At 38.1% G+C, this 26,637-nt stretch overlaps 1 protein-coding gene across 1 annotated transcript; it reads left to right on the forward strand.

Annotated features, from left to right (window-relative positions):
- The first annotated feature begins 14,035 nt into the window (after nucleotides 1-14,035).
- LOC145279903 (uncharacterized) lies at nucleotides 14,036-25,540 on the forward strand. Its single transcript, XM_080131448.1, has 3 exons — nucleotides 14,036-14,757; nucleotides 15,169-15,955; nucleotides 25,334-25,540. The coding sequence occupies exons 1-3, from the start codon at nucleotides 14,036-14,038 to the stop codon at nucleotides 25,538-25,540; spliced, it is 1,716 nt and encodes a 571-aa protein (XP_079987574.1).
- Nucleotides 25,541-26,637: the final 1,097 nt, after the last annotated feature.

Consider the following 26,637-nt stretch of genomic DNA (forward strand, 5'->3'; position numbering starts at 1 on the left):
GGCATGATTCTATTTCCGGTTGCAGAAAACAGGTTTACTTTTTTGTTGCAAACCATCCTCTAGTTGAGCAGTTGTATACAAATCCCAAGAGCGATAGGAGCCTTCTATCATGTCTGAAAGTGGCACAATGTTAAACGAGCGAGATCGGAGATGTGCCGCTGTACAACTCATGCTCTACCAATCCAAGTTATTACAATAGAACCATTGCCAGCACTCCCAAAATTCAAATCCGGACTATTCCACACTTGAGGGCACAGCTCAACGAAGTTTCCGGACTCGGTTATGGTTTTTGGTGTGGTTTCAAGTAAGGGCCACATCATGACGCCTCACATCTTCGGCTTGAAAGTCAACACCAAAATATACCTGGATGTGCTGAAGAGTGTGGTGATCCTCTGGCAGATCCTGGGTGTAGCAGCAGAACTCGGCGTCAGCCCACAGGTCCATAGAAACCCAGGTTTGTCTTTAGGAGTGCTACGACTATATACCCTTCTCTCACTGGTCCCCCTCCTCCTGACCTGAACCTGATGGACTACTTCCTTTGGTTATACGTCGAGAACTTCACCAATATGACCTCCCACAGCCTGATCGACGCCATCCGCCGAGTATTCACCGAGCTCCTTCCGGCGCTTGAGGAAAGGGCATGCTCCGAGTTCCGGACCCGTATCAGGGCAGTAATTGAGGCTGAAGGCGGATTCATTGAATAGATGTCAGCTCTAATACATAATCAAGTTACCTGAATTGATTTTTTCAATAAAAGTTATAAATAAAGCTGTAGTTTTGCTCTCTTTTGGGCGACAAATTTATTATTCCGCCTTGTATTATGCTGTATCTGTCTTTGTTTTCAATATATTTTGTTTCCGGTAAATACCAAGTGATATCTTTCTTCTGGATCCTATACAGTCCTATGCAGCAGCGATGAGGATTACTAAGGAACTCGAACATATGTTATCCATAACACTGGCACCAAGGATTATTAAGAAACTTTTAATCGATAATCTTAAAAGAAATACAACGCCTAATCTCTCTTCAATCTCTGGTTTCTTAATACCAAACCTCATTTCCATAAGCAGAGTTTCTTTCCAAGAGTTGTGGGGCATATTACCACGGGGCTGCTTTCCTCCGGAGTACAACATGTTCTCCTTCAAACCAAATATCAACAAAGACTTTCATAAACTCTTTATATTAGCAATCATTTTTTTTCTTCATTTCACTGATTGTTTTAAATTGGACCATGATACTAATCAACTGATAAACCATTCATTTCTATCACCCGTATCCTTGGGTGGCTTTTGGCTTTGATAAGTGGTAACTGATTAGCTGAAAAGAACAAAAAAAAAAAACAGAGCATCTCATCTAATGAAACTTTCAGATGTTTTTAGCTCTGTCAAATGTTCTGTGAAATGTTAAAAGGAAGTCAAAAAGCTAAAAATGAATCCGATAGAAAAGACACGTCTAAAACTAACCAAGCCTCACAAATTAAATGATGCTATCGATCCATTCATCGACTGCAGCAACGGCTTTATGACAAGCCTGGACCACATTTGCATCAATTGATTGCGTCTCTGATTCCCTTCCCCCATGACAAAACTAAAATCAAAACTTAAAAAGAAAGCACATCAGACTGAATTTGAATTTTACGACAAAGAAAAAAATTCACAGAAAATTGGACACGTTCTAACATTTCATGCGCAGAATGTCGTGGGCGTAGAATTTCATAGGAATGGGATTTCATAGGAATGGAGTTTCATAAGAATGGAGTTTTGTAGTATTTCATATACATAGACTTTATTAAGCATAGAATTTCATAGATGTAAATTTTCACAGCCGTCGAATTTCATAGTCATAGTTTCATGGGTGTAGAATTTCATAGGCATAGAATTTCATTAACATAAAATTTAATAGGTGTAAAATTTAATAGGCTTAGACTTACATAGGCATAGAATTTCAAAGGTAAAATTTCTTATGCATAGAATTTCATAAGCAAAAGATTTCATAGACGTAGAATTTCATACGAAAAGAATTTCATAAGCATAGTTTTATAGGCGTAAAATTTCATAGGCATAGAATTTCATAGGTGTAGAATTCTACATCCATAGTTTTATAGGCATGGAATTTCATAGACATAGAGTTTCGTAGGCACAGAAGTTTATAGGCAAAGAATTTTATAGGCATAAAATTTTATAGGCATAGATGGCGTTGAATTTCACAGGCATGGAATTTCATAAACGTGGAATTTCATAGGTATAGAATTTCATGGAAGTAGAATTTCATGAGCATCAAATTTCATAGGGTAGAATCTCATAGGTGGTAAATTTTATGGCTCTAGAATATTATAGGCAAAGAATTTGATAGGATTATAGAATTTCATAAGTGTAAAATTTAATAGGCATAGAATTCCATAGGTGTTGAATTTATTTGCCATAGTTTCATATGCGTAGAATTTCACCAAGTTTCATAGGCATAGAAATTCATAGCTATAGATATTCATAGGTATAGAGTTTTTTCGGGCATAAAGTTTCATAGGCATAGTATTTGAGATGTGTAGAATTTCATAGGCATAGAATTTGATTGTTGTGGAATTCATAGGTACAGAATTTGATAGGTGTAGAATTTCATAGGCAGAGAATTTCATAGGAGTTGAATTTTATAAACATTGAATTTTATAGGCATTCTTTTCATAGGCAAAGACTTTCATAGGAATAGATTTTCGCAGGCACAGAATATAAAGGCAAAGAATTTAAACGCAAAGAATTGGATTTGGTGTAGAATTTCATTGGCGTATAATTTTATAGGCGTATAATTTCATAGAGTTTTATAGGCATATAATTTCATAGACATCGAATTTCGCTTAAGTAGAATTTCATAGGTATTATATTTCATAAGCGTAAATTTCTATAGGCGTAACATTTCATGAGTGAAGAATATTATAGGCATAGAATTTCATAGGCATAGAATTTCATAGGTGTAAAATTTAATAGGCATAGAATTTCATAGGTGTTAAATTTTATTGCCATAGTTTAATAGCCGTAGAATTTTATAGGCATAGATATTCATAGGCATACAATTTCATAAATATAGAATTTCATAGGCACAGTAATTCAAAGGTGTAGAATTTCAAAGGAATAAAATTACATAGGCGTGAAATTTTGGAGGTATAGGATTTAATATCTGTAGAAATGTATAAGCAGAAAATTTTATAGGCATGAAATTTCATAGGCGGAGAATTTCATAGGTGTAGGATTTTATAAGTGTAAAATTTCATAGGAAAAGAATTTCATAGGAGCGATATTTTATAGACGTAGAATTTTGTAGGTATACAATGTCATAGGCATAGAATTTTATAGGTGTAAAATGTAATTGGCATTGAATTTCGTAGGTGGTTAATTTCATTGCTATAATTTCATAGGTGTAGTGTTTTATAATCATAGAGTTTCATAAGTATAACATTTCATGGGCATAGTATTTCATCGGTGTAGAATTTCATAGGCATAGAATTTCATAGGGGTGCAATTTCAAAGATATAAGGTTAAAAGGTGTAGAATTTCATAGGCAGAGAATTTTATAGGAGTGAAATTTCATAGGCTTAGAATTTCATAACCATAGTATTTCATAAGTATAGAATTTCATAAGCACAGAATTTCATTGGCTTAGAATTTCATAGGTATAGGATTTTATAGGTGTAAAATTTCATAGGCAGAGAATTCAATAGGAGTGGAATATTATAGGCATAGAATTTCATAAGCTTAGAATTTTATAGGCATAGAATTTCATAAGCTTAGAATTTTATAGGTATAGAATTTCATAGGCAGAAAGTTTCATAGGAGTGAAAAATTTCATAGGCAGAGAATTCAATAGGAGTGGAATATTATAGGCATAGAATTTCATAAGCTTAGAATTTTATAGGTATAGAATTTCATAAGCTTAGAATTTTATAGGTATAGAATTTCATAGGCAGAAAGTTTCATAGGAGTGAAAAATTTCATAGACAGAGAATTCAATAGGAGTGGAATATTATAGGCATAGAATTTCATAAGCTTAGAATTTTATAGGCATAGAATTTCATAAGCTTAGAATTTTATAGGTATAGAATTTCATAGGCAGAAAGTTTCATAGGAGTGAAAAATTTCATAGGCAGAGAATTCAATAGGAGTGGAATATTATAGGCATAGAATTTCATAAGCTTAGAATTTTATAGGTATAGAATTTCATAAGCTTAGAATTTTATAGGTATAGAATTTCATAGGCAGAAAGTTTCATAGGAGTGAAAAATTTCATAGGCAGAGAATTCAATAGGAGTGGAATATTATAGGCATAGAATTTCATAAGCTTAGAATTTTATAGGCATAGAATTCTATAAAGAAATAATTTCATATGCGTAAAAGTTTACAGGCGTTGAATTTCATAGACATAGAATTTCGTAGGCGTAGAATTTCATAGGTATATAATTTCATGTGCAGAGATTTTCATAAGTAGAGAATTTATAGGAGTTGAATTTCATAGCTGTAGATTTTTATAAGCATAAAATTTCATAGACGTAGAATTTCATAGGCATAGAATTCCATAGGCGTATAGTTTCATAAATGTAGAATTCTATAGGTGTATAGTTTCATAAATGTAGAATTCCATAGGCGTATAGTTTCATAAATGTAGAATTCCATAGGCGTATAGTTTCATAAATGTAGAATTCTATAGGCGTAGAATTTCATAAGCACAGAATTTCATAAATATATGAATTTCTTGACGTAGAATTTGTGTAGACGATCGATAAACAATTACCACTGGTGAAGCAGGCCAATGATGTACTTTTTATTTTCTTGTCTCACCACAAAGGTTGGACGTGATAAAAGGTTGAGCTTAACATAGAGGATGCTCCTTACTAAACGGCACATTGACCCCAATGGCTGGTAGCAATTACCTGCAACAAATCTGTTCGTCTAAGAAAATTTCTCCTCTTTACACTGAGGGCATGTTTTACATCGATACCAATGGCCTCATGGATACGAAAGTTGATATTGGAATCGGCCAAGTTGAGTGAAAATAGAATCAAATCGATTGCATTAACTTATACAGTGGGGATAAATAATCAGAATCGAAATTGTTAGATTCTATACATTATATGGATTTTATTGATAATCCGAAAATTCAAGAGAAAACAAAAAGACTTTATGGCTAGAAATTTAGAGATTTTGGAGGAACTAGAATCGGAATCGGTAATTGTATCGGAAGCAGAAATTTAGAATTGAATCGGTAATTGTATCAGAACTAGAAAAAATTTTGGAATCGTCCTATCACTGTTATATTGTAATAAAAGTGGGGAGGTATGATCACTCCTCCCCAACTATAGCTAAAATATTATGTGTGTGATGAATCGCTTCAAATAGGTAAAGTGTTTTGGCACTAAATGGCTAGAAAAACGTTCATATGACGTCAAACATAAAAATATTTTTTTTTAAATAACTAAACTCGGCAGTGAATGTTGATATGACATAAAACACCCAAATTACACAGCACAAATAATTATTTAAAAATAAGAAGAAATGAGACAGTTGATCACAGCTATTGAAGTTTCTTTCGCGTTGTGAGAAATTTGGTATGACCCGGCAAAGGAATTAGTCCTGAGAACATCGCAATCTAAATGTGGCACTCCCGACTATGTCATCTTTCTGCATGGTTGACACAGCTTTCATTCAAGTGATTGCAGAAAAGGTCGTGGTTTATTGGATTCACAGTGCCATTCTAAAGTTAAAGATCTACTGGCCTCTTGTGAGACGTGTCACTTTGTATAGTTTTAAGTGCTTACTGACAAGGAGGAAGGTGCAACGAAGATTCGTTGTTTTAAAAGCCGGAATGTTCTATTGCTTGACCATGTCTACAATGATGATATCGAAAGATTACAATATCGCACCGATTGAGGGCAAGATGAAAGAATGACGGCTTAGATAGTTTGGGCATGTGTTGATGGCTAACAACGAAACTGTAAGTTACTGAGAAGCAATCGAGAGGGAAAGTCGATGATACGATGAGCATGCGCAATACACAAAGATGGATGTAAAACTGGCGTTCATCCGGACCAAACCAGTAATCATGACATGGGGGGGGGGGGCAAACATACATTATTGCTGGCCGCGCAGTAGCTCAGGTTAAGACAGTAGAAGTTGAAGAATAAAATTAAGCATAAAAGCCTTTTATGTTTCTGAATTTTTTAGATGAGGATTAACAATTTGTATTTGGACAACTGCTCTCATCTTGAGTGTTGTTGCTATAACGTTTCAGCCGACGTAACTTCCAACATTCGCCAGATCTATTTTGTCAAACTCAAAAATCTTTCCGTCAAATCTGCGTAGAATTTGGAACGGAACACCTTATTTAACCCATGAGGTGGCATACTCTTGTTTCATCTGCCATGATAGAGCAAAAGGTAAGAATAAATAATTGAAGATTATAAAAACTTTGACTAAAGTTACTGGATTTGAATGGTCAGTAAAGGCTTGATATGCCATAAAAAAGCAACCACCCCAAAACAATGAATAAATATTTTAAGGTATTAAGAATTTGAAACATAAAAGTATTTACCAAAATGGTTTGATTCTATATTAAGTCACTGGAAAGGGGGTTGATATGCCGTAAAAAAAAACAACAACCAAATATAATAAATGCTAAAAATTCAAAACTTTTATTTTATTAAAATGACTGAAGTTGGTAATAAATCACCCGAAAAAGATGTACATATTCCGTGATTAACTTGTGACATGATCCCTAACCTTGGTAGAGACGATCTTAGAACGCCTTTGTATATAGCTAATCATCATACCAACATATAAAATGGATTGAGGTTTAAACATATGTTTTAACGAATGAAGAAAATGCATGAATAAAAAATAAAGTAAAGCATTGAAATAATAGCGATAGCAATAATTACTTAAAACATAAACAAAGTTTTATAAATGGGAAATGGTTGGTTGGTTGGTTGTTTTCGTTTTACGGCATATCAACCCTTTTCGGGTTATTTAATGCCGAATCCAAAGATTTTGAATTAAAATTTTTTTAATAGAATATATTTGTTGTTTTCACGTCGGTTTCTATTTAACCCATAGTTGGGACCCTAAAAGGTACTACCACTCCGGGTCAGAGTGGACCTGGGAGCAATGGTAATTAAAGGGTGGCTCCACACTCCATAAAGCCCACAAGCTGGGGCCTCACCACTGGATATAGTTTAAGGTCATATCCAGGACCCCCATCGAGGGATTTTTACCCTCTGCAGGGGGGTAGTCGGCGTATTCTAATGCCCCACCGACAGGGCCATAAATGAAAAATGGAGAATATAAGAAAGTTTATAAAAATCATTTGTCATTGGATCATTGCCACTCTGGAACCAAAACCCACGGGGGCGTTTGGAGAGAATATGTCATTGGGTATCTTTCGTTCGGCAAATTTCAGCTGCCTGTCCTCTCGCTTTATGAGAATATCCAACTTCGCACTGCTTTATTACTTTCACATATATGTGTTATTTTTTTGGGGGGGGAATATTTCCATTAATTGAAATTACTTTTGAGTCCACACATCCATATTAAAACTTCATTGTTCCAGGGAGTGAGAAGGAACGCGAATTGCAACAAAGTGAAAAAAAACAGTGCAAGCAATTAGAGCCATTTGCATTTTATCGTTCGTAGGAATCACTTAGCGATTAAGTCACTTGTTTCGGGTTTCGGGTTTGAAATCATAATGCCCGTTCCATCGGCAACCCAGGCATTCTCTCCTCCTTTACCTCTTCGAATGAGACAGAAAAGCATGTTATATTTTATTTTTTTAGTTTTTGTTTGCTTGTTTGTTTGTTTGTTCTTTTTCATCTCAAACCAAACATATTGCTAGTTACGAACGTAAGGGACTACTTTTTGGAATCGTATTTAACAGGAAACTGTGAGGGGGTTACAAGTGCTATAAGTTCATCAGAACACATTCCATTAAAGTACTTTTAAAACAGATACAGGGCTGCAATATTGCGGTGATGGGAGAGAGATTGGAGTTTGACCGACAGTGAGGGACTTATTAGATTCGAGAGTATTTGGGGGACCCTGTTTAAGAATGAAAGACTAGAGGTAGATGCACTAGCCCAGATGTGGCAGCAATTCTCCATGTATGGGTGAATCGTGACTTTGTAAAAACATAGAATGCTCTCTTGTGTATTTGTTTCTCTTCCACAGTGAGAGATATAATGCAAGGATCGGAAGGGAGGGTTGAAAATTCACTGCTCCCTCCCCGAAAATGCCTGAGCAGCCTCGTCAACATTCATCTCAAGAGATTAGCAGTAAACGAGAAGGCAAAATTTTGGAGAGTGTAGTTCCTAGAACTGCACAGAACGAGTATAATACCGCAATCAACAGGTAATTTTTATTACAATAATGGTCTAGACTTTGTTGATTTTGATGCCAAGGGAAAAAATCCCCTGAAAATGGTGAGTAATTTTCCATCACGGTAGAGGGGACCCACCTTATTTGCATCAGCCTTGGCAATATCTTCATTGTATTTGACGTATCTGAATGTTGGAGATGAGGATTGGTTATTCGTATTCTTTGGATTCATCGATCTTCTCATCTTGAGTGTGATTTTCACACTCTTTCGGTCGATGTAACCTCCGACCTTCTTCAGGTGTATCTTGTCGAACTCGGGAAAGTTTCTGTCGAACTCGGGAATTTGGACGGAATTTCGAGCAGAACCCTTTATTTACTTCACGGGGTTAGCGTGCTCTTGTTCCGTCAGCCATTACTGGATAGAGGTCCTAAGTAATTTGCAATTGTATTTTTCGATCGTCCACACTGAAGATTGAACCTTTAACCTTCAGGAGAATATCACTTTTACAATTGATTTTTCCAAGTCCTCAAAGTAATTTGAAAAATACTTGGAGAGTAGTCTGATAAATCCAAAAAAGTACTCATTGTATTTGTTCAAATTTATAAATTCATCGAATTTATATTTCCATTGCAAAGGAAAGGTTTATGTTGACTGCCATATACACAAACAATGTTGTTTTTATAAACCTTCGTATTTCTCCATTTTTCCTTCATAAAACTCTGTTCATGTTTAAAGTAGCACTTACTACATGGTGACCCTTCTATCATTTCAATGTTTCATTTTATTTTCATTTTATTATGCATCTGCCATATTCATTTCATTCTTTCACTAAAATATAACCTTTATATCCCAATTCATATTAAATGCCGGTATGGTTCTTCACCATACACAAAGATGCTCCAAAATGACCTCTACCAAGGTTAAGGACCAGGCCGCATTATTGATGACTTTCCAATGTTCAACGTTCTGTGGGCACATTACATAACTGATTAACTTTTGACGTTATATACTCGCAAAAGGCACAACCTTCTGAAAAATGATCGGCGATTAATTTCGTTCAGGTTTCGGGTTTGAAATCATCATACCAGCCTCACCGACAACTCATGTATGTCTGAAAGGAAAATGTTTCCTCTTCCTCCTTGTTCATCTCTTTGAATGCGACTGAAAAGCATACTAGATTAACCGAATTTAGATTTCCGATGAAAAGAGAGAGAGAGGATGGGGGGGGCTGCTGCTGAAAGTTACTCGGAGATGCGGAAATCTGTGTGAGATATATCGACAAAATAATAAACGTCGTTACCTGTGTCGCTGTCAAATTCTGTTTACCTGCAATGTATACGAAAAGCCTTCGAAAAGGTTTGTGTTGACTACAATAAGCTACAAAGGAACCAGGGATGGCGCTTAGTACATCGATATTGACGCTTCATCAGACAACGGGGAATGAAAAGTCAATAAGTACAACAAGCTTCCTTTCGTATAACGTGAAGAAATACGGTCGGCGGCAAAAAAAAAAAAAAAAAAAAAAAAAACGCATTGTGCGCCGAACAGGGAACCTCGGCAACGATGTGAAAAAGAAAAGAAGAAAACGGGATTACAATGCTGTTTTGTTTTAAACATTAATTCATTTCCACGAGATGGGAAGACATTTTTTTTTTTTTTTAAGCGGTAAATAAAAGCTTGGTGGTGTATGTGAGAGGGGGTATACCTGTGCAAATAACACGCGTCTATGCGCTTGTATAGATTGATGATGATTCAAAGCAACGTATTTCATGTGAAAAAATTATTACGTACTTACTTGTCATGTAAAAGTTAGTATAATAGCAAAAATTAGGAAAAATTATCCCGTAAAAAAATAATTACAAATAAAAATAGAATTTATTGAGTTTTATCGTATGTTATAACGTGGAAGAGCTGTGCGACCAATTCAGTATTATTATTATTATTATTATTATTATTATTATTATTTACTATAATAATTTTTAAATACCTACAGACACTAGTGTTTTATCCTTTTGGAAATCATTAGTGCAAGGTGTCATGATTAGCGCCAGTCGAAAGATTCGAACCCCGGAAACAGAAGTCATGTCTGGCTTTATTAGTAAGAACCCGAACCATTCGGCTATCGTCAACCGCGAGAGATACAGTTGAAATTAAACATTTATACTTATTAAATACTTTTAACGGCAGTCAGAAAGTGATCTAATCATTATATGACGATCTGCGCGTATGAGCTAAGTTGACCGACTTTATTACAAAAGAAAGTGCTCAAAGAAAAGAAACAGGTTTCATAAAGGGGCTGGCATTATTATTTACTATAATAATTCTTAGAATAATTTTATATATATATATATATATATATATACATATATATATACATACATACATAGATATATATGTGTGTGTATGTATGTGTGTGTGTGTGTGTGTGATTGCTGCATCTTTCCAGATGATCGCCATCACATTGAATTCTCATAATCTCGTTGTCCATGCCATCTCCGATGACTCTGCACTCCCGCTGCAGATTTGCACATCTTGGGTTATATATATATATATATATATATATATATATATATATATATTGTTAAGAGAAACATTTTCACACCCTTTATATATATCAATTAAGCAGACACCCCTTCCCACACCCAATCCTCAGCAGACGGAGTCAAAATGAGGCTGGCCGAGCGACCTAGATTTCTACACCAACGCAATGACCTTCAACTGTCGCCAACAAGAAAAACGCGGGAGAATCAAAGCAGTTCGACGAAGGCGGTGGACACGGAAACATGTGTGGGTGCATTCTGCTCGAAAAATGGAAACACCGCGGTTGATTCGCATGGTGAAAAAAAAAAAGAAAAAAGAAAAACATCTCGTCGACTCGTATCGTGCCACAAAGGAACAATATATACCCACCTTGGCACTAATCGATTGGAATTCACGCCGTGCTGATAAGGAATAACATATATCCACCTTAGCATAAATGGATTGGAATTTACGAGAATCGATCCTTCAAACCAGCACCTCATAAAAGGGAAAGAAGCTTCGGGTGAATTGAACGTCGACTCAACAAAAGAAGTTAAGTAACTCTTTCTAAATTGTTTTGCTCGATCAATTATGTGAACTGTTGAATGCCCCATGAAAAAAAAGGGAAAAAGAAAAAGAAAAAAAAATGGGGAAAAGAAAAGCAACCCTCGAACTAAGGTTTTTTCCTAAATGCTGAATCCCCCCCCTGTTGATCGGCCCATAAGTAATATATCATTGACTATAAAAAAGGAAAAAAAGGAAGAAGAAAAAAAGGGGGAAAGAAAAGAACATAAAAAAAAATAGAGGAAAGAGGGAAAAACTACCTCTATATCTTGAGACTTTCAGTGTGACCCCCCCTCTCTGAGTATCACTCATATCTCGTTGATTCTCATCGAAGAGAACAAAAAGAACCTTCCTAAGACAATCGAAATATCACTCACCCCCCCTCTCCTTGTCCCAAATCATTGTCTGCATGTATATATTCTTTTATTCTTTTTTTTCATGTTATTTCAGTTATGATTTCAGTTACATGTTCTGTTTTCGTAGTTACATTTTACCCGGTTCAATTTGTTTAAATAAATTGTTGATTTAATAACTCTCATACCCGTGTCGACTTGTGTCTCTTTTGTTTGCCTTACATTGCCGCCCGTGAATGCCTCGAGTATATTCCACGACGATTCTGGTCTGAACCTGGATACTGTACCATAGAGACCGCATAATTTGCAGTCGGTACCCGTCAAACTTTTCTTTTTCTTAAAACGCGTGCCCGGCCTTGGGATTTTCTCTGAGAACTCCAACCTTAGTACCGTACAGGGAGGTTCTCGTCAAGAAACAGGCTCGTGGTACCGTCACATGGGGGCTCTCCAGAGATCAGTTATACACCAAGCAAGTGTAATTTCCTTGCTTGAATAAAAAAAAAAAAATCCTCGTGAACGTACTTGTGCATTATACACGGACGGTAAGGCAAAATGACGGACACCGACGAATTCCTTAAAAATCCATCCCCAGATAAATTATATAGATTAAAAAAAGATGATCTAATAGTAAGAGGAAAGAAATTAGACCTAGAGGTTAGGGGAGCTATGAGGAAAAGCCAGTTAATGAGAATAATAGCTGAGCACATGGTAGACAATGACCGCTTCGATGAAGAAGTGCTGGAAGATTTACCGGCGGAGAAAACGACCATGACTCCTGATCAGGTCGAATTAGAGAAAGCTAGAATAATGGCGAAAGCCGAGGTAGAAAAAGCTCGAATCGAGCAAGAGATTAGGATGAGCGAATTAAGTATAGCTCACCAGCCACAGCAAGTCGGACAAAACAGATTCGACATAACTAAACAAGTGCGATTGGTCCCAAAATTTGTAGAAAAGGAGGCGGACGCTTACTTTGCGCACTTCGAGAGAACCGCCCTAAATATGGGCTGGCCACAAGAGTGTTGGGCAATGCTGTTACAAACGGCATTAAGCGGTAAGGCCCAAAAGACATATGCGGCACTTCCAGCGGAAGACTGTGCCGATTACGAGGTAGTAAAAGAAGCAATTCTTAAAAGTTATGAACTCGTCCCACAAGCTTATCAGCAGAAGTTCAGAAACTCAAAGAAAAGCGAGGGACAAACCTACGTAGAGTTCGTTAAACTCAAAGAGAATTATTTTGATCGGTGGTGCAATGCCAAAAACATAGAGGGTAACTTCAACAAATTGAAACAACTCATGTTAATTGAGGAATTTCAAAACTGCATACCCGATGACATGAGGATACACCTGACCGACAAAAAGGCTAAAACAGCAATCGATATAGCCACGGCAGCCGACGAATACATATTGACTCACAAGAGAAGCAGGGCAAAACTACAGGGACCCATGCAGTCACAGGTCAGGGAACATTGTGCAGTAAAGACACTGTACGAAAATCCACGAGTACCCATCAGAAATCCCCTCAACACAACCAACCGACCAGTACTGGGACGGGAAGTGAGACCTATAGTATGCTTCAACTGTGGGAAGCCAGGTCATGTAGCTGCGAAGTGTCAGGCGAAACGATTCACGGAGATGAATCGGAATACCCCAGCCAAACCACAAGGGGCGATATCTCAGGGAATAGATGAAACGTACGAACCCTTCATATCGAAAGGATATATCGCGCGAGATAAGGAAGGTCAAGGGGAACCCATTAACATTCTCAGGGACACGGGAGCATCCCAATCCCTAGTGAAAAGGGGATGCATGCCTAAAGAAGCGACAAGAGCCGCAGGTAGAGCGACCACGATAAGGGGCATAGGAAACAGACCCATAACGATTCCACTATTTGAAGTCCACTTAGTGTCGGATTGGGGCTCAGGAGAAATAACTGTAGGCGTAATTGACGAATTACCAATGACAGGGGTAGCCATGATACTAGGAAATGACATCGCGAAATATCAAGACGGGAAACCCATAGGGTGACCACAAGAAGTAGAGCGATAGAGAGGGGAAATGTAGAAGACAAGCCGTCAGGGGAAAAACAACCGAGACCGGTGGTAACACCCCAACCTTGTTTACCCGTGCCACGACAAGTGCTGATCAAGGAGCAACAGAATGACGGCGACCTAAAACCCTTATTCTGTCGGGTTGGAGAAGAATATCCTAACAAATCAAAAAGTCAATATTTCCTCAATAGGGGCGTACTAATGAGGAAATGGAATGCCCCCAAGACAAAGGGAGAGTCGGGAGATACTGTGCGGGAACAAGTAATGGTACCCGACATGTATCGAGAGGATATCATGAAAGTGGCACATGAGATACCACTGGCGGGCCACCTAGGTGTCAACAAAACCCTAGAAAAGTTGACCAGACATTTCTACTGGCCAGGAATCGTGGGAGATGTCAAAACGTTCTGTAGAACTTGTGGGACGTGCCAAAAGACTGGAAAACCCAATCAGAATATTCTCCCGGCCCCACTCCAACCTATACCGGCAGTGGAAGAACCGTTTAGTAGGGTAATAGTGGACTGTGTAGGACCGCTACCCAAAACCAAAACAGGACACAAATTTATATTAACTATAATGTGCGCGTCCACAAGGTTTCCAGAGGCGATCCCACTGCGCAACATATCAACGAAAAAGGTGGTAGATGCCCTGATAAACTTTTTCACTAAAATGGGGCTACCCAGAACCATACAGACAGACCAAGGATCTAATTTTACGTCGAGGCTATTCGAGCAGGCTACGGAGCAACTGGGAATCACCCACATAAAATCCAGCGCTTATCACCCTCAATCGCAGGGGGCTCTGGAACGCTTCCACGCCACCCTGAAAACCATGCTCAGGGGCTATTGTATGGAACACGATGCCGAATGGGATCAGGGGATCCCATTTGTGCTTTTCGCAGCTCGAGAAGCCGTCCAAGACTCGTTGGGGTTCAGTCCCTTCGATCTAGTCTTCGGTCATCAGGTACGAGGACCATTAAAAATGATAAAAGAGAAATGGGTCAGCGATGAACCCTTGCCAAATAACATGACGGATTACGTCACTAAAATGCGACAAACCTTAGCCGAAACACGGAAGTTAGCTAAGACCCACCTAGAAAGTAGTCAGAGGGTCATGAAGACCACATACGATAAAAAGGCAGTAGATAGAAAGTTCGAAGAAGGAGAGGAAGTGTTAGTACTCATACCCCTGAATGGTCAACCATTCAAGTCGAAATATCAGGGACCGTACACAATTACTGAAAAGATAAGCCCACTAAAGTATAAGATATCTACCCCCAAGCGTAGAAACAAAACTCAAGTATGTCATGTGAACATGATGAAAAAATATTTCAGGAGGGCGGGAGAAAAATCAATATTGACAGCACAGTGTCACAATGAAGCTGTAAGTGATGAGTACCCCGAAAGAGATCTTCCTGTAGAAAAGGACTCACCCATTAAGTTAAAGAATTCGAAGATAATGAGTACCCTAGGGTGCAAACTTGCACACTTACCGCCGAAAGAAGGGCAAAAGTTACAAGGAATGGTAACAGAATATAGCGACCTATTTGCTGACGCACCTACGCGCACAAGAGCAATAGTGCACGACGTTGAGCTAAAGGAGAGCGAACCAATTAAACAACATCCGTATCGCATAAGTCCGAAGAAATTAGAGATAATGAAAACGGAGATAGACTACATGCTCGAACACGAGATAATAGAGCCCAGTCAAAGTGAATGGGCATCACCGTGCGTGCTGGTCGATAAACCGGACGGAACAGTGAGATTCTGTACAGATTATCGCAGAGTGAACGCGATAACCAAGGCAGACGCATACCCTATGCCACGAATAGACGACTGTATAGATAAGATAGGACATGCCAAATACATCACCAAATGCGACCTTCTTAAGGGATACTGGGCAGTGCCTCTAACCGAGAGAGCCAAGCAAATATCGGCGTTTGTAACCCCAGAAGGAGCATACCAATATCGCGTAATGCCATTTGGGATGAAGAATTCCCAAGCAACATTTGTAAGACTGATGAACACATGCCTTGCTGGGATTAAAAACGTAGATACATATGTCGATGACATAGTCATTTACAATGACACATGGGCAGAACATATCGAAACAATTGAAAAAGTATTTAAGAGGTTAAGAACGGCCAAATTAACCATAAACTTAGCTAAAACAGAGTTCTGCCAGGCCGAGGTCAAATATCTAGGGCATGTGGTTGGCCATGGGAAGATCACCCCAGCAAAGGCCAAAGTAGAAGAGATAAAGAATTATCCCATACCAAAAAATGTTAGGAGTTTAAGGAGATTCCTGGGCATGACAGGGTATTACCGCCGGTTCTGCAGGAATTTTGCATGTCTCAATGCGCCACTGACAGAGCTGTTGAAAAAGCACAAGCGATTTCAATGGACACCCGAATGTCAAGAAGCAGCTGAGAAGATCAAGCTAATGTTAAGCAGCGAGCCAGTGTTAAAGGCTCCATCGTTTGACAAACCCTTCAGTGTGGCGGTAGATGCCAACAATAGCGGGATAGGAGCAGTACTGTTACAAATGGGGGAGGATGATCAACTACACCCAGTCAGTTACTACTCAAAGAAACTGAGCAAGTTTCAAAAATTCTACTCCACAATAGAGAAGGAAGCTTTGGCGTTAGTGATGAGTTTATCTCATTTTGAAGTCTATGTATCCTCGGTGCATGGCCCGACTATCCTATACACAGACCACAACCCATTGATATACGTCAATAGAATGAAAAATAAAAACCGGCGAGTACTCTCCTGGAGTCTCATATTGCAGGAATTCGACCTAGACATCAGACACGTAAGGGGTCGGGATAACGTAATAGCGGACGCCTTATCACGTAGATTCGAAACAGAAAGAGAAGAAAAGGGGCGGGGGGAAAATTCATAAAATAGCTGTAGGAAAAAGTGATGGAAACTCCACGAACATCATTTCTTTAGAGTGACACAAGTTGGTGTCCTTAATCTCAAATATTATTTTCTTGTCTCATACGAGTAATTTTATTTTAAATACATATAAATATAAAAAAAAAGAGGAACAATTCTCTTTTTTTTTTCTTATGGAGGAAGGTGTTAAGAGAAACATTTTCACACCCTTCATATATATCAATTAAGCAGACACCCCTTCCCACACCCAATCCTAGGCAGACGGAGTCAAAATGAGGCTGGCCGAGCGACCTAGATTTCTACACCAACGCAATGACCTTCAACTGTCGCCAACAAGAAAAACGCGAGAGAATCAAAGCAGTTCGAAGAAGGCGGTGGACACGGAAACATGTGTGGGGGCATTCTGCTCGAAAAATGGAAACACCGCGGTTGATTCGCATGGTGAAAAAAAAAAAAAGAAAAAAGAAAAACATCTCGTCGACTCGTATCGTGCCACAAAGGAACAATATATACCCACCTTGGCACTAATCGATTGGCATTCACGCCGTGCTGAAAAGGAATAACATATATCCACCTTAGCATAAATGGATTGGAATTTACGAGAATCGATCCTTCAAACCAGCACCTCATAAAAGGGAAAGAAGCTTCGGGTGAATTGAACGTCGACTCAACAAAAGAAGTTAAGTAACTCTTTCTAAATTGTTTTGCTCGATCAATTATGTGAACTGTTGAATGCCCCATGAAAAAAAAGGGAAAAAGAAAAAGAAAAAAAAATGGGGAAAAGAAAAGCAACCCTCGAACTAAGGTTTTTTCCTAAATGCTGAATCCCCCCCCCCTGTTGATCGGCCCATAAGTAACATATCATTGACTATAAAAAAGGAAAAAAAGGAAGAAGAAAAAAAGGGGGAAAGAAAAGAACATAAAAAAAATAGAGGAAAGAGGGAAAAACTACCTCTATATCTTGAGACTTTCAGTGTGACCCCCCCCTCTCTGAGTATCACTCATATCTCGTTGATTCTCATCGAAGAGAACAAAAAGAACCTCCCTAAGACAATCGAAATATCACTCACCCCCCCTCTCCTTGTCCCAAATCATTGTCTGCATGTATGTATTCTTTTATTCTTTTTTTTCATGTTATTTCAGTTATGATTTCAGTTACATGTTCTGTTTTCGTAGTTACATTTTACCCGGTTCAATTTGTTTAAATAAATTGTTGATTTAATAACTCTCATACCCGTGTTGACTTGTGTCTCTTTTGTTTGCCTTACATTGCCGCCCGTGAATGCCTCGAGTATATTCCACGACGATTCTGGTCTGAACCTGGACACTGTACCATAGAGACCGCATAATTTGCAGTCGGTACCCGTCAAACTTTTCTTTTTCTTAAAACGCGTGCCCGGCCTTGGGATTTTCTCTGAGAACTCCAACCTTGGTACCGTACAGGGAGGTTCTCGTCAAGAAACAGGCTCGTGGTACCATCACAATATATATGAGAAACATTAGACTTTTAAATGTCTACATATAAAAAGCATCTCTGAAACCTCCTGTCATTAACGTATTTTTTTTTCGTAGAATTATAAACAAGAGAATGCGATATACTGGTGTATGCATAAAGAGATTTATTTGTCAATTCCATACCGAAAAAAAAACATCAATGGCAGAAGGTGTTGGAGACGCTTTTTATATGTTGACATTTGAGATGTGATAGAGTATTGGAAACCCGAGCCACTTGCAAATCCCGAGTTCCAATGTATCGAACTGATGAGCCAAAAATGGAGGGCAAAACTTGAGTTTTAGACTTCGGGTTTGTTGACTGTCATTGCTCTAGTGAGCTGCGACGTTTTCTGGCTGTGGAAATAATTATATATTCTCTCGCATTCTGAATATATATATATATATATATATATATATATATATATATATATATATTCAAGTATTGTACTGATATGTTATTTCTTCAAACTAATTATCCCGACGAAGTCTTGAAATAAAGATAAAACGTCGATGAACATATAATTTTTGTTTGTTTCTTGCTTATCTGTCCATCAGGTGTAGATATTATTTTCATAATTTTCATCACACGCACACACACGTGCGCACGCACGCACGCACGTACGTACGTACACACACATACATACATACACACACAAAAATGTATATATATATATATATATATATATATACATACATATATATATATATATACACTCTCTCTATTTGTTTACATAAGCATTTGTATGTCGCCATACATTCATGAGCACGCTTTGGTCAGCCAGTTGCAAATTACTAGAGACCTCTTCAGGCGATACTGCTTATACAAAATTAATTTTGTAATGAGGGCTAAAAGTACTTTTGCATTATAAGCATTATTGCCTGAAGAGATCTCTAGTTACTTATAACTGACTTAACGAAACAATGGCGTATAAATACTTAAAGAAAAGGTTTTCGGGTCGCAATAGCGACAGACTCCTTAATCTTTACATGTTTTTTGGAGTCTGCTCTATGTTATACCTCGAACCATTCTATTTTATACTTATCGGCACAGCATGGATTATCAACCAAATGCTTGCAAATAGTAGAGTCCAAGGTTGCAGAAGAATGGAGACTACTAGATTCTATCCCCCCTTGTCTAATCTTGGATGAAACGTGCGGGTTTATACGAGTTAGCAAAAGATAAGATGTTCGCCCGACATAACCAGCATCACACTGGCATTTTAATTATAAGCAATATTACTATTTGGGATGTAGGGCTAGCTATCCTTGCAAAAAGAAGGAAAAGCAGGCCTCATAGTGTATATCACACACAAGAAAACAGAGTAGAAGCAATTAGAAACATTTTTAACAATATGTTTAGAAAATTTAGTGCTTGTCTCCTATACATTGTAGTTTTATATAAACCGAACACTTCACGGGCCTGGAATTTTTAGGGAATTTAAAATCATTTTTGTTAATGCAATCATCAATAAGGTCTAATGGATAACTGTTATTGGTAAATATTTCTCTGATCTTATCATGTCCGGGGTCTAATGTGTTAAGTGAACATATCATGAGAGCTCGATGTACCAGTGTATAAATTAAGCCGACCTTACATGATTTAGGTACAAAAGAAGACCAGTTCACATACAAATCAGGAAAAGTCGTCTTCCTGTAAATGGTAATGAGAAAGCCACCTCTTGAACGTTCAACAAGAACATCCAAGAAGGGAAGAGTGTTATCTTTTTCACTTTCCATAGTGAACTTCAAAGCCCCATGCTTCAATCTATTAAAAAATACTAACACTTCACTTTACGATGAAAACATAACAAAAAATATGAAGTATATGGTGGGAATCGTTCCAGAATTAAATAGAACAGATTCGTAATAACCGACGGAGAGATCAGCTAAAGTTAAGAGCATTGAAACCCAGTTGAACTGACAGTACTGATATTATATCAGCGAAGTTAAACTACACTAATTTAGTACACATTACAATAAGTTCATTCGATATTTCTTTGGAAAAGCTAGGAGAAGTTAGGCGACCACAACATCGGTACGAATACGTATAGTCTCATCTAATGGTATATCAGTAAAAAAGACTAGAGACATCAAATGAACACATAAAGGATGTTTCCGAACACGAATCCAACCCACAAATAGATTAATAAACCGCTAGGAGTCAGGAATACAGTGCGTGGTCTATAATTCACGCACAGGTTACAAAATTTCTAAAAGCCACGTAGCTAAAGAATGTTGGGCAGAAAAAAAAAAAAAATATATATATATATATATATATATATATATATATATATATATATATATATATATATATATATATATATTAGGTCTCAGTGGAACACCTTGCTTGTGTATTTTAGAGAGACCATACAATCTGGGACGTTGTGACCCAAAGGGTCTAATCTGTCAAAAGGTTCTTTTTAAATAATCAAGTAGACCTTTTTACATTTTTGACATAATTTTTGCAAGTATTATCCGTCAACTCGGCAGACTTTGAAAGTATCGTCGAAAATGAATAACATCTCATCGTAATCTGATTTATCCATTATTGCAATTATATATATATGTGTGTGTGTGTGTGTGTGTGTGTGTGTGTGTGTGTGTGTGTGTGTGTGTGTGTGTGTGTGTGTGTGTGTGTGTGTGCATTGAAAATTATGGAAATAATATTCCAACTTGATGGAGAGATGAAAAAAAAAAAAACCAACAGTATATGTTTACAAGGGTTTCGTTTTTATTTTAAAACTTCCTCGGAATAATTAATTTGAAAAAATAAAATACAGATACAATATATATATATATATATGTATATATATATATTGTATTTGTGTTTTATTTTTGCATAAACCAAACATTTACTTTCGTTACGTTGATAACATTTTTTGCTTATTTGACAACGCGCGTGTGTGTGTGTGTGTGTGTGCGCGTGTGCGTGCGTGCGTGCGTGTGTGTCGCTCAATAACGTTCATTCAGCCCTTAAGTTTACGGTAGACAAGGAAACGAATTCTACTCTTCAGTTTTTGGATGTTCTTATGTCCAAGACATCCTCGTGTTTTCTTATTTTTGTTTATCATAAACCAACCTTTATAGGTCTCTATACGTGTTGGGACTCTTTGTGTCATACAAACCAAAAATACAATCTAATTAAGACTTTAGCACATAGGGCCTTGATGATTGTTTCTAAAGTTAATTTGGATGACGAGCTTAAATTTATTACTAAGACCCTTTGTAACAAGGGTTATCCCTTAGATATTGTTGAAACTACTATTAACAAGAAAGTTTCCAATTTTTATAAACCTAAAGAAATTATAGTTCATAGCTTCTGGGATTGACCTTTACTCATGATCTGAAATGGAACATATACATCAAATCTGTTCCCAAGGCCGCTGGAAAAATGGTGGGATCCTTCTATCGATCCAGTAGATATCTCACAGGTACGTCCAAGGATGAAGTACTGTTGCCACATCTGGACAGAAGCTGCTAGAAAGGACTTGTCATGCCTTGATAGAGTTCAAAATAGACTTCGTATCCTCATAGGAGATATCCTTTTCTCTTCCCTGCAACCTCTATCTCACAGAAGAGTTGTTGTGAGTTTGTCTCTGCTTTATCGTTGTTTTCATGGCAAGTGCTCGACTGAGCTTCAATCTATGGTCCCTCTCGCCAAACTTTCACAAGAAACAATCGTCTAGCTGAAAACACAATCAATAATTCCCCCACTCTTTATCTGTGCCTAAACCTAAACGTAGATTCCATGAACAAAACTTCTTTCTTAGAACTGCACGCCTGTGGAATAGTCTTCCGTTTTCCTGCTTTCCAGCAGACTACAATATGGTTGTGTTCAAGTCCAACGTAAACAAGTTCTTGATTAGTAGCCGTTCCACTTAAGTTAACAAATTTACCGAATTTCCATTACTAACGATTACTATATTATCCAATTGACTACGGTACACTCTTAACCCTTGTCCTCGAGTTATCTCTAAGCCTTGATAAGTGGTGATTCCTATATATAAAAAAGACGTCCTGTTTACCTTGGCTAGGTAATATCAGCGACCGATTTGCGAAGCAAATCTCTTTTTGTCTGTGCAACGGTGTTATTTTGCATCGAATCCACGTGTTGTTTTTTCAATCAGATCTTTGTTGTCGTTCATTTGCAAAGATGGTCTCCCCCCCCCACATCATAATAATTCTATTATTTATTTATTTAAATGTAGATACAGTGCACACTGTGTTGGGCGAACATTGCAAAGATTGGATTTCCGTTTGAAACATGTACCATCAAAGATTCGTTATGCAAATTTTCACCCTCGGATGTTCTGGATAATACGTATGGTTCTGCGATTTGCGATCATATCATAAATAACCATGCGTGTGCCACGAATTTCAGTGCTGACATGTAAGTCGCACTCCCCTCTTCATTTAAAAATTCTAGAGACTATTCTTATAAAGTCTTGAGACCTTCTCTATGCAAGCAAAAAGAAAATCTTTTAGGGCTTAATTTAGTCGCTCTGTAATTTTTTCCCGTTTATTTTTTGCTTTTTTTTCCTCCCCCCGCTATATTCATGACTTTTTTTAATCGTATTTTCCTCGAGTTAGCTCTGTTGAGCGAGAAACGAAACCTGATTAGCTAACTTTTTTTTTCATTTTTTAAATCATCATGTTGATTGGTCTGTATTTAGCCATTATTAAATTTTGTAACCCCCCCCCCGAAAAATTTTCAAATATATTCCATTTCCGTTTAATGAAAACCGGTTTTCTTTTTGTTGATGACCATCTAATAGTTGGCCAGTTGTGTACTTAACAGAGATAGGAGCCTCCTATCATGTCTGAAAATAGACGAATGTGCAGCGAGCGAGGTCAGAGATGCGCCGCTGTAGAACTCATACCCTCTACCAATCCAAGTTATGGCAACAGGATGATTACCAGTACCCTCAAAATGCAAATCCGGGCGGTTCAACGCTTTATGGCACAGCTCAACGAAATTTCCGCCCACAGTTATGGCCTTTGTTGTGGTTTCCAATGAGGGTCACATCATGCTACCTCACACCTTCGAAGTTAGCTTTAAAGTCATAACCAAAGTGTACCTGGATGTGCTAAAGAGTGCAGTGATCTCTGGTGCAATCAGGTGGCCGCTGGCATATCCTGGGTGTAGCAGTAGGGCTCAGTGCCGGCCTACAAGCCTAAAAAAAACCCAGGCTTCGCTTAAGAAGGAGTGCTACGACTTTGGATCCATCTCACCAGCCCCTCCCCTCCCCTATCTGAACCTGCTGGAGTACTTCCTTTTGTCATACGTCGAGAACATCATGACCTCTCGCAACACCAAAGCCAGCATGATCGCTGCCAGCCGTCGAGTATTCGTCGAACTCACCGAGCTCCCGCCGGCGCTTGTGGAAAAAGCATACTCTCAGTTCTGGGCCGATATCGGGGTGGTGATTGAGGCTGAAGGCGACTACATTGTATTAATGTCAGCTCTACTACATAATCAATTTACCTGAATTGATTTTTTTCAATAAAAGTTATAAAATAAAGCTGCAGCTTTGATTTTTTAGGCGATAGATTTATCATTCAACCCTGTATTTCTAGAATCAATCAATTCGCAGCTCATACAAGTCACGAAAGTTGCAAGTCGGGAATCCTAGTGATACGTAATCAATCCCAGGTTACACGGCATGTTGAAAATTATGATTTTGTAGTGAAAGTTGGTTAGTACAAAAAGAGTTTGAGAGTTAAGGCTGACGTGTGTGAACCTCTGCAGTTGAGGTCGTCGCTTGCACCTCAAATAGTTCATTCAGTTCGTGTGAAAGAAAACGTGGAAAGAAAGAAAGAAAAAAGCGGGAGAGCATAAAAGAAAGATAGGAAGGTTTATTTTCTTTCACATGCAAGTCAGTCTGGTTTCCAATTTTGGGTGGAACAGATGCGCTGAGATTGGCGCAAAAATGAGTTGGGGAAAAAAACGCAAAAACAGCTAGAGTCAACAATGCGAGGGGTCCCCCAAGTTCACTCGTAGACGAAATAGAGTGATCTTTGCCAGAAAATAGGCGTCGTGTTTTCGTGTTAAATGCTCTTTACATTTCATCATGAGTGACGGGAAGAATCGGTCCGAGAAAACCAAAATAACAGAATAAAAACGTATGGTAACATTTATCGCGTATATATGCACACATACTAGATATATCGCGATTACATACATAGATACCAACAAAGAGACACACGGAATAAGATATACAAACAACAGATAAACTAGACTCGAGTTTCGCCCTCATTTGTGCTCATCAGTAAAACATATACGAACCCGGGTTATGAATCAGTAATTTCCAGGACTCCCCCTCTTTCGATTTCCTTTGCAAATTTTCTTCTTAAAATTTCTTCTTAAATTATTGTCTTTGTATTATCGCAACAGCCGCTTGCCATTAACTTCTCACTAGCAGCGGCTACTGGCCTTCACTGAGATTTATGTGGTAACAAGTCTGCTCCAGGTCCCAGTTTTCTTTGCACTCATCCAATGGACGTTTGGTTAGTGTTTTTTTCTTCTCTGTGTTTCCATCCTCTTTTACTTTTCACGATTATTTGGTTTAATGTTAATCGATGCCGACACCATCATGGGGGGGGGGTATAGTTAAATTATAATTTTGCGGTTTCAGGTTTCTAGTGTTCCTTTGTTTCTTTTAATTTTATTTCTATTTTAGTTTCAATGTGGTTGGTTAGCGTTTGCAGCTTATGTGGATTAGTTTCCACTTTCGAGGATTTGCCTTAAGATTTCAGCTATTTTCAGTATCACCGTTGTATAGCCCCAGTCTTCCTATTGATTTCGATTTTCCTAGTCTTTTTCCCCGGTTCTCTTGGATTGGTTCTAGTGCTCATATAATTATTGGCATTATATTCATTTTCTTCCCGGTAAATATTCATTTCAGTTCTCTAGAAAGTCCCTCGCATTTGTTTCGTTTTTCTGGCTCTTTGATCGTCACCCTGTGGAATGATGGGACGGTAAAATCTATAATTTTGCAATTTCTTTATTCTTGTTAATTATTATGACGTCCGGTCCTCTTGCTTGGATGAGTTTATCTGTTTGTACCTTCATGTCCTGAAGGATTTTGTGTTTTTCGTTTTCCAGTACTTGGTTGTGTTTGTACCATTTGTACTCATGTTTGATGCGCGGTCGCTTGTTGAGTGGCCAGTGCACTGCTTTATCTACACAGTCATGCCTGTCTTTGAATTCTATGAAAAATCCCATGTAGAATGGAACCAAAATTGGATAGAAACATTCAATGTTACCAAGAAAAAGCTTATTTCCTTTCCAAACATTGATTATTCTAGCTGATAGCACCCTTCTCGAGAGTTCAATTGAACCAGGGTCAACTTCTAGATTAACTGCATATTTCAACTGATCCGAGAGAGATGTACGAAATGCAACACATGAACATTTGTACGCCTGTCGAGAATAGTTCGCGATATAATGAGCAAATCTCAGACGTACATCGGGAATAATAAACGAGGGGCGTTCCAAAAGTAGTGCCTCCTATTTTTCTATTCACTCGAATGGATCAGGCGGGATTACAAATTGCATTGTTATGATGACTCAACTTATGCATTCTTCACCTGAAAGTTTCATCTCTCTGTTGCAAGTATCAACGATGTGAGACTCTAGGAAAGCAACCCCTGTCATGGATGTGCATTAGAAGGAGAGATGCGTCATTCAATTTCTAGTAAAAGTGCATTGAGAATGGTGGTGACTATGTAGAAAATATATTCTAGAGCACAAACGTCGCTCGTTTTAATAATACGACTCCCTTCTTTGTAGCTCTTCGATTTTTTTAGTTAGAAAAAATAGGAGGCTTTACTTTTGGAATGCCCCTCGTAAATCCTAGTATTGACTCCTGGGTCACCCTTGCGTTAATGTTATGTTGTTTAGCTATTCCGGCATAATCACGTTTGACGCACTGGTTCCCATCAGATAACCGAAGTTAAGCAACGATGTGCCTGGCCAGTACCAGATGGGTGACTATTTGGAACTTCCAGATGCTGTATGTGCTGTCCGCTTATCTTGGCATTGTTTCCAGTCGTCCTGGTCTTCTCCTTGCCACTGGACTAAAGCAATGCCGATTCAAGAGAGGTGTGGTTGGGAATTACGCAACCCTTGCCACACAATTACACGCGCAACTGCCCATATAGGGGGTATCCTTTGTCTTTCGAGACTGAACGGAGGCATCAAGAGAGGGCAAAAATAAATGCTGGGCTATGAATAAGCACTACTCTAAAGCACATATAGGGACGTTTGGTGTCTTCTTTGGAGATATCCCTGGAGGAAGGAATTCTTGAATTAAAATAAGAGACTTTATTTTTAAACGACTCTCGTAGGTCTGTTCCGTCTGCCTGCTCCCCACCGGACTACAACTTGGATGTCTTCAAGTTCAATGT

The sequence above is a fragment of the Euprymna scolopes genome, chromosome 1, assembly GCF_053919585.1.
Source record: "Euprymna scolopes isolate OS-2025 chromosome 1, ASM5391958v1, whole genome shotgun sequence".
Lineage (NCBI taxonomy): Eukaryota > Metazoa > Mollusca > Cephalopoda > Sepiida > Sepiolidae > Euprymna > Euprymna scolopes.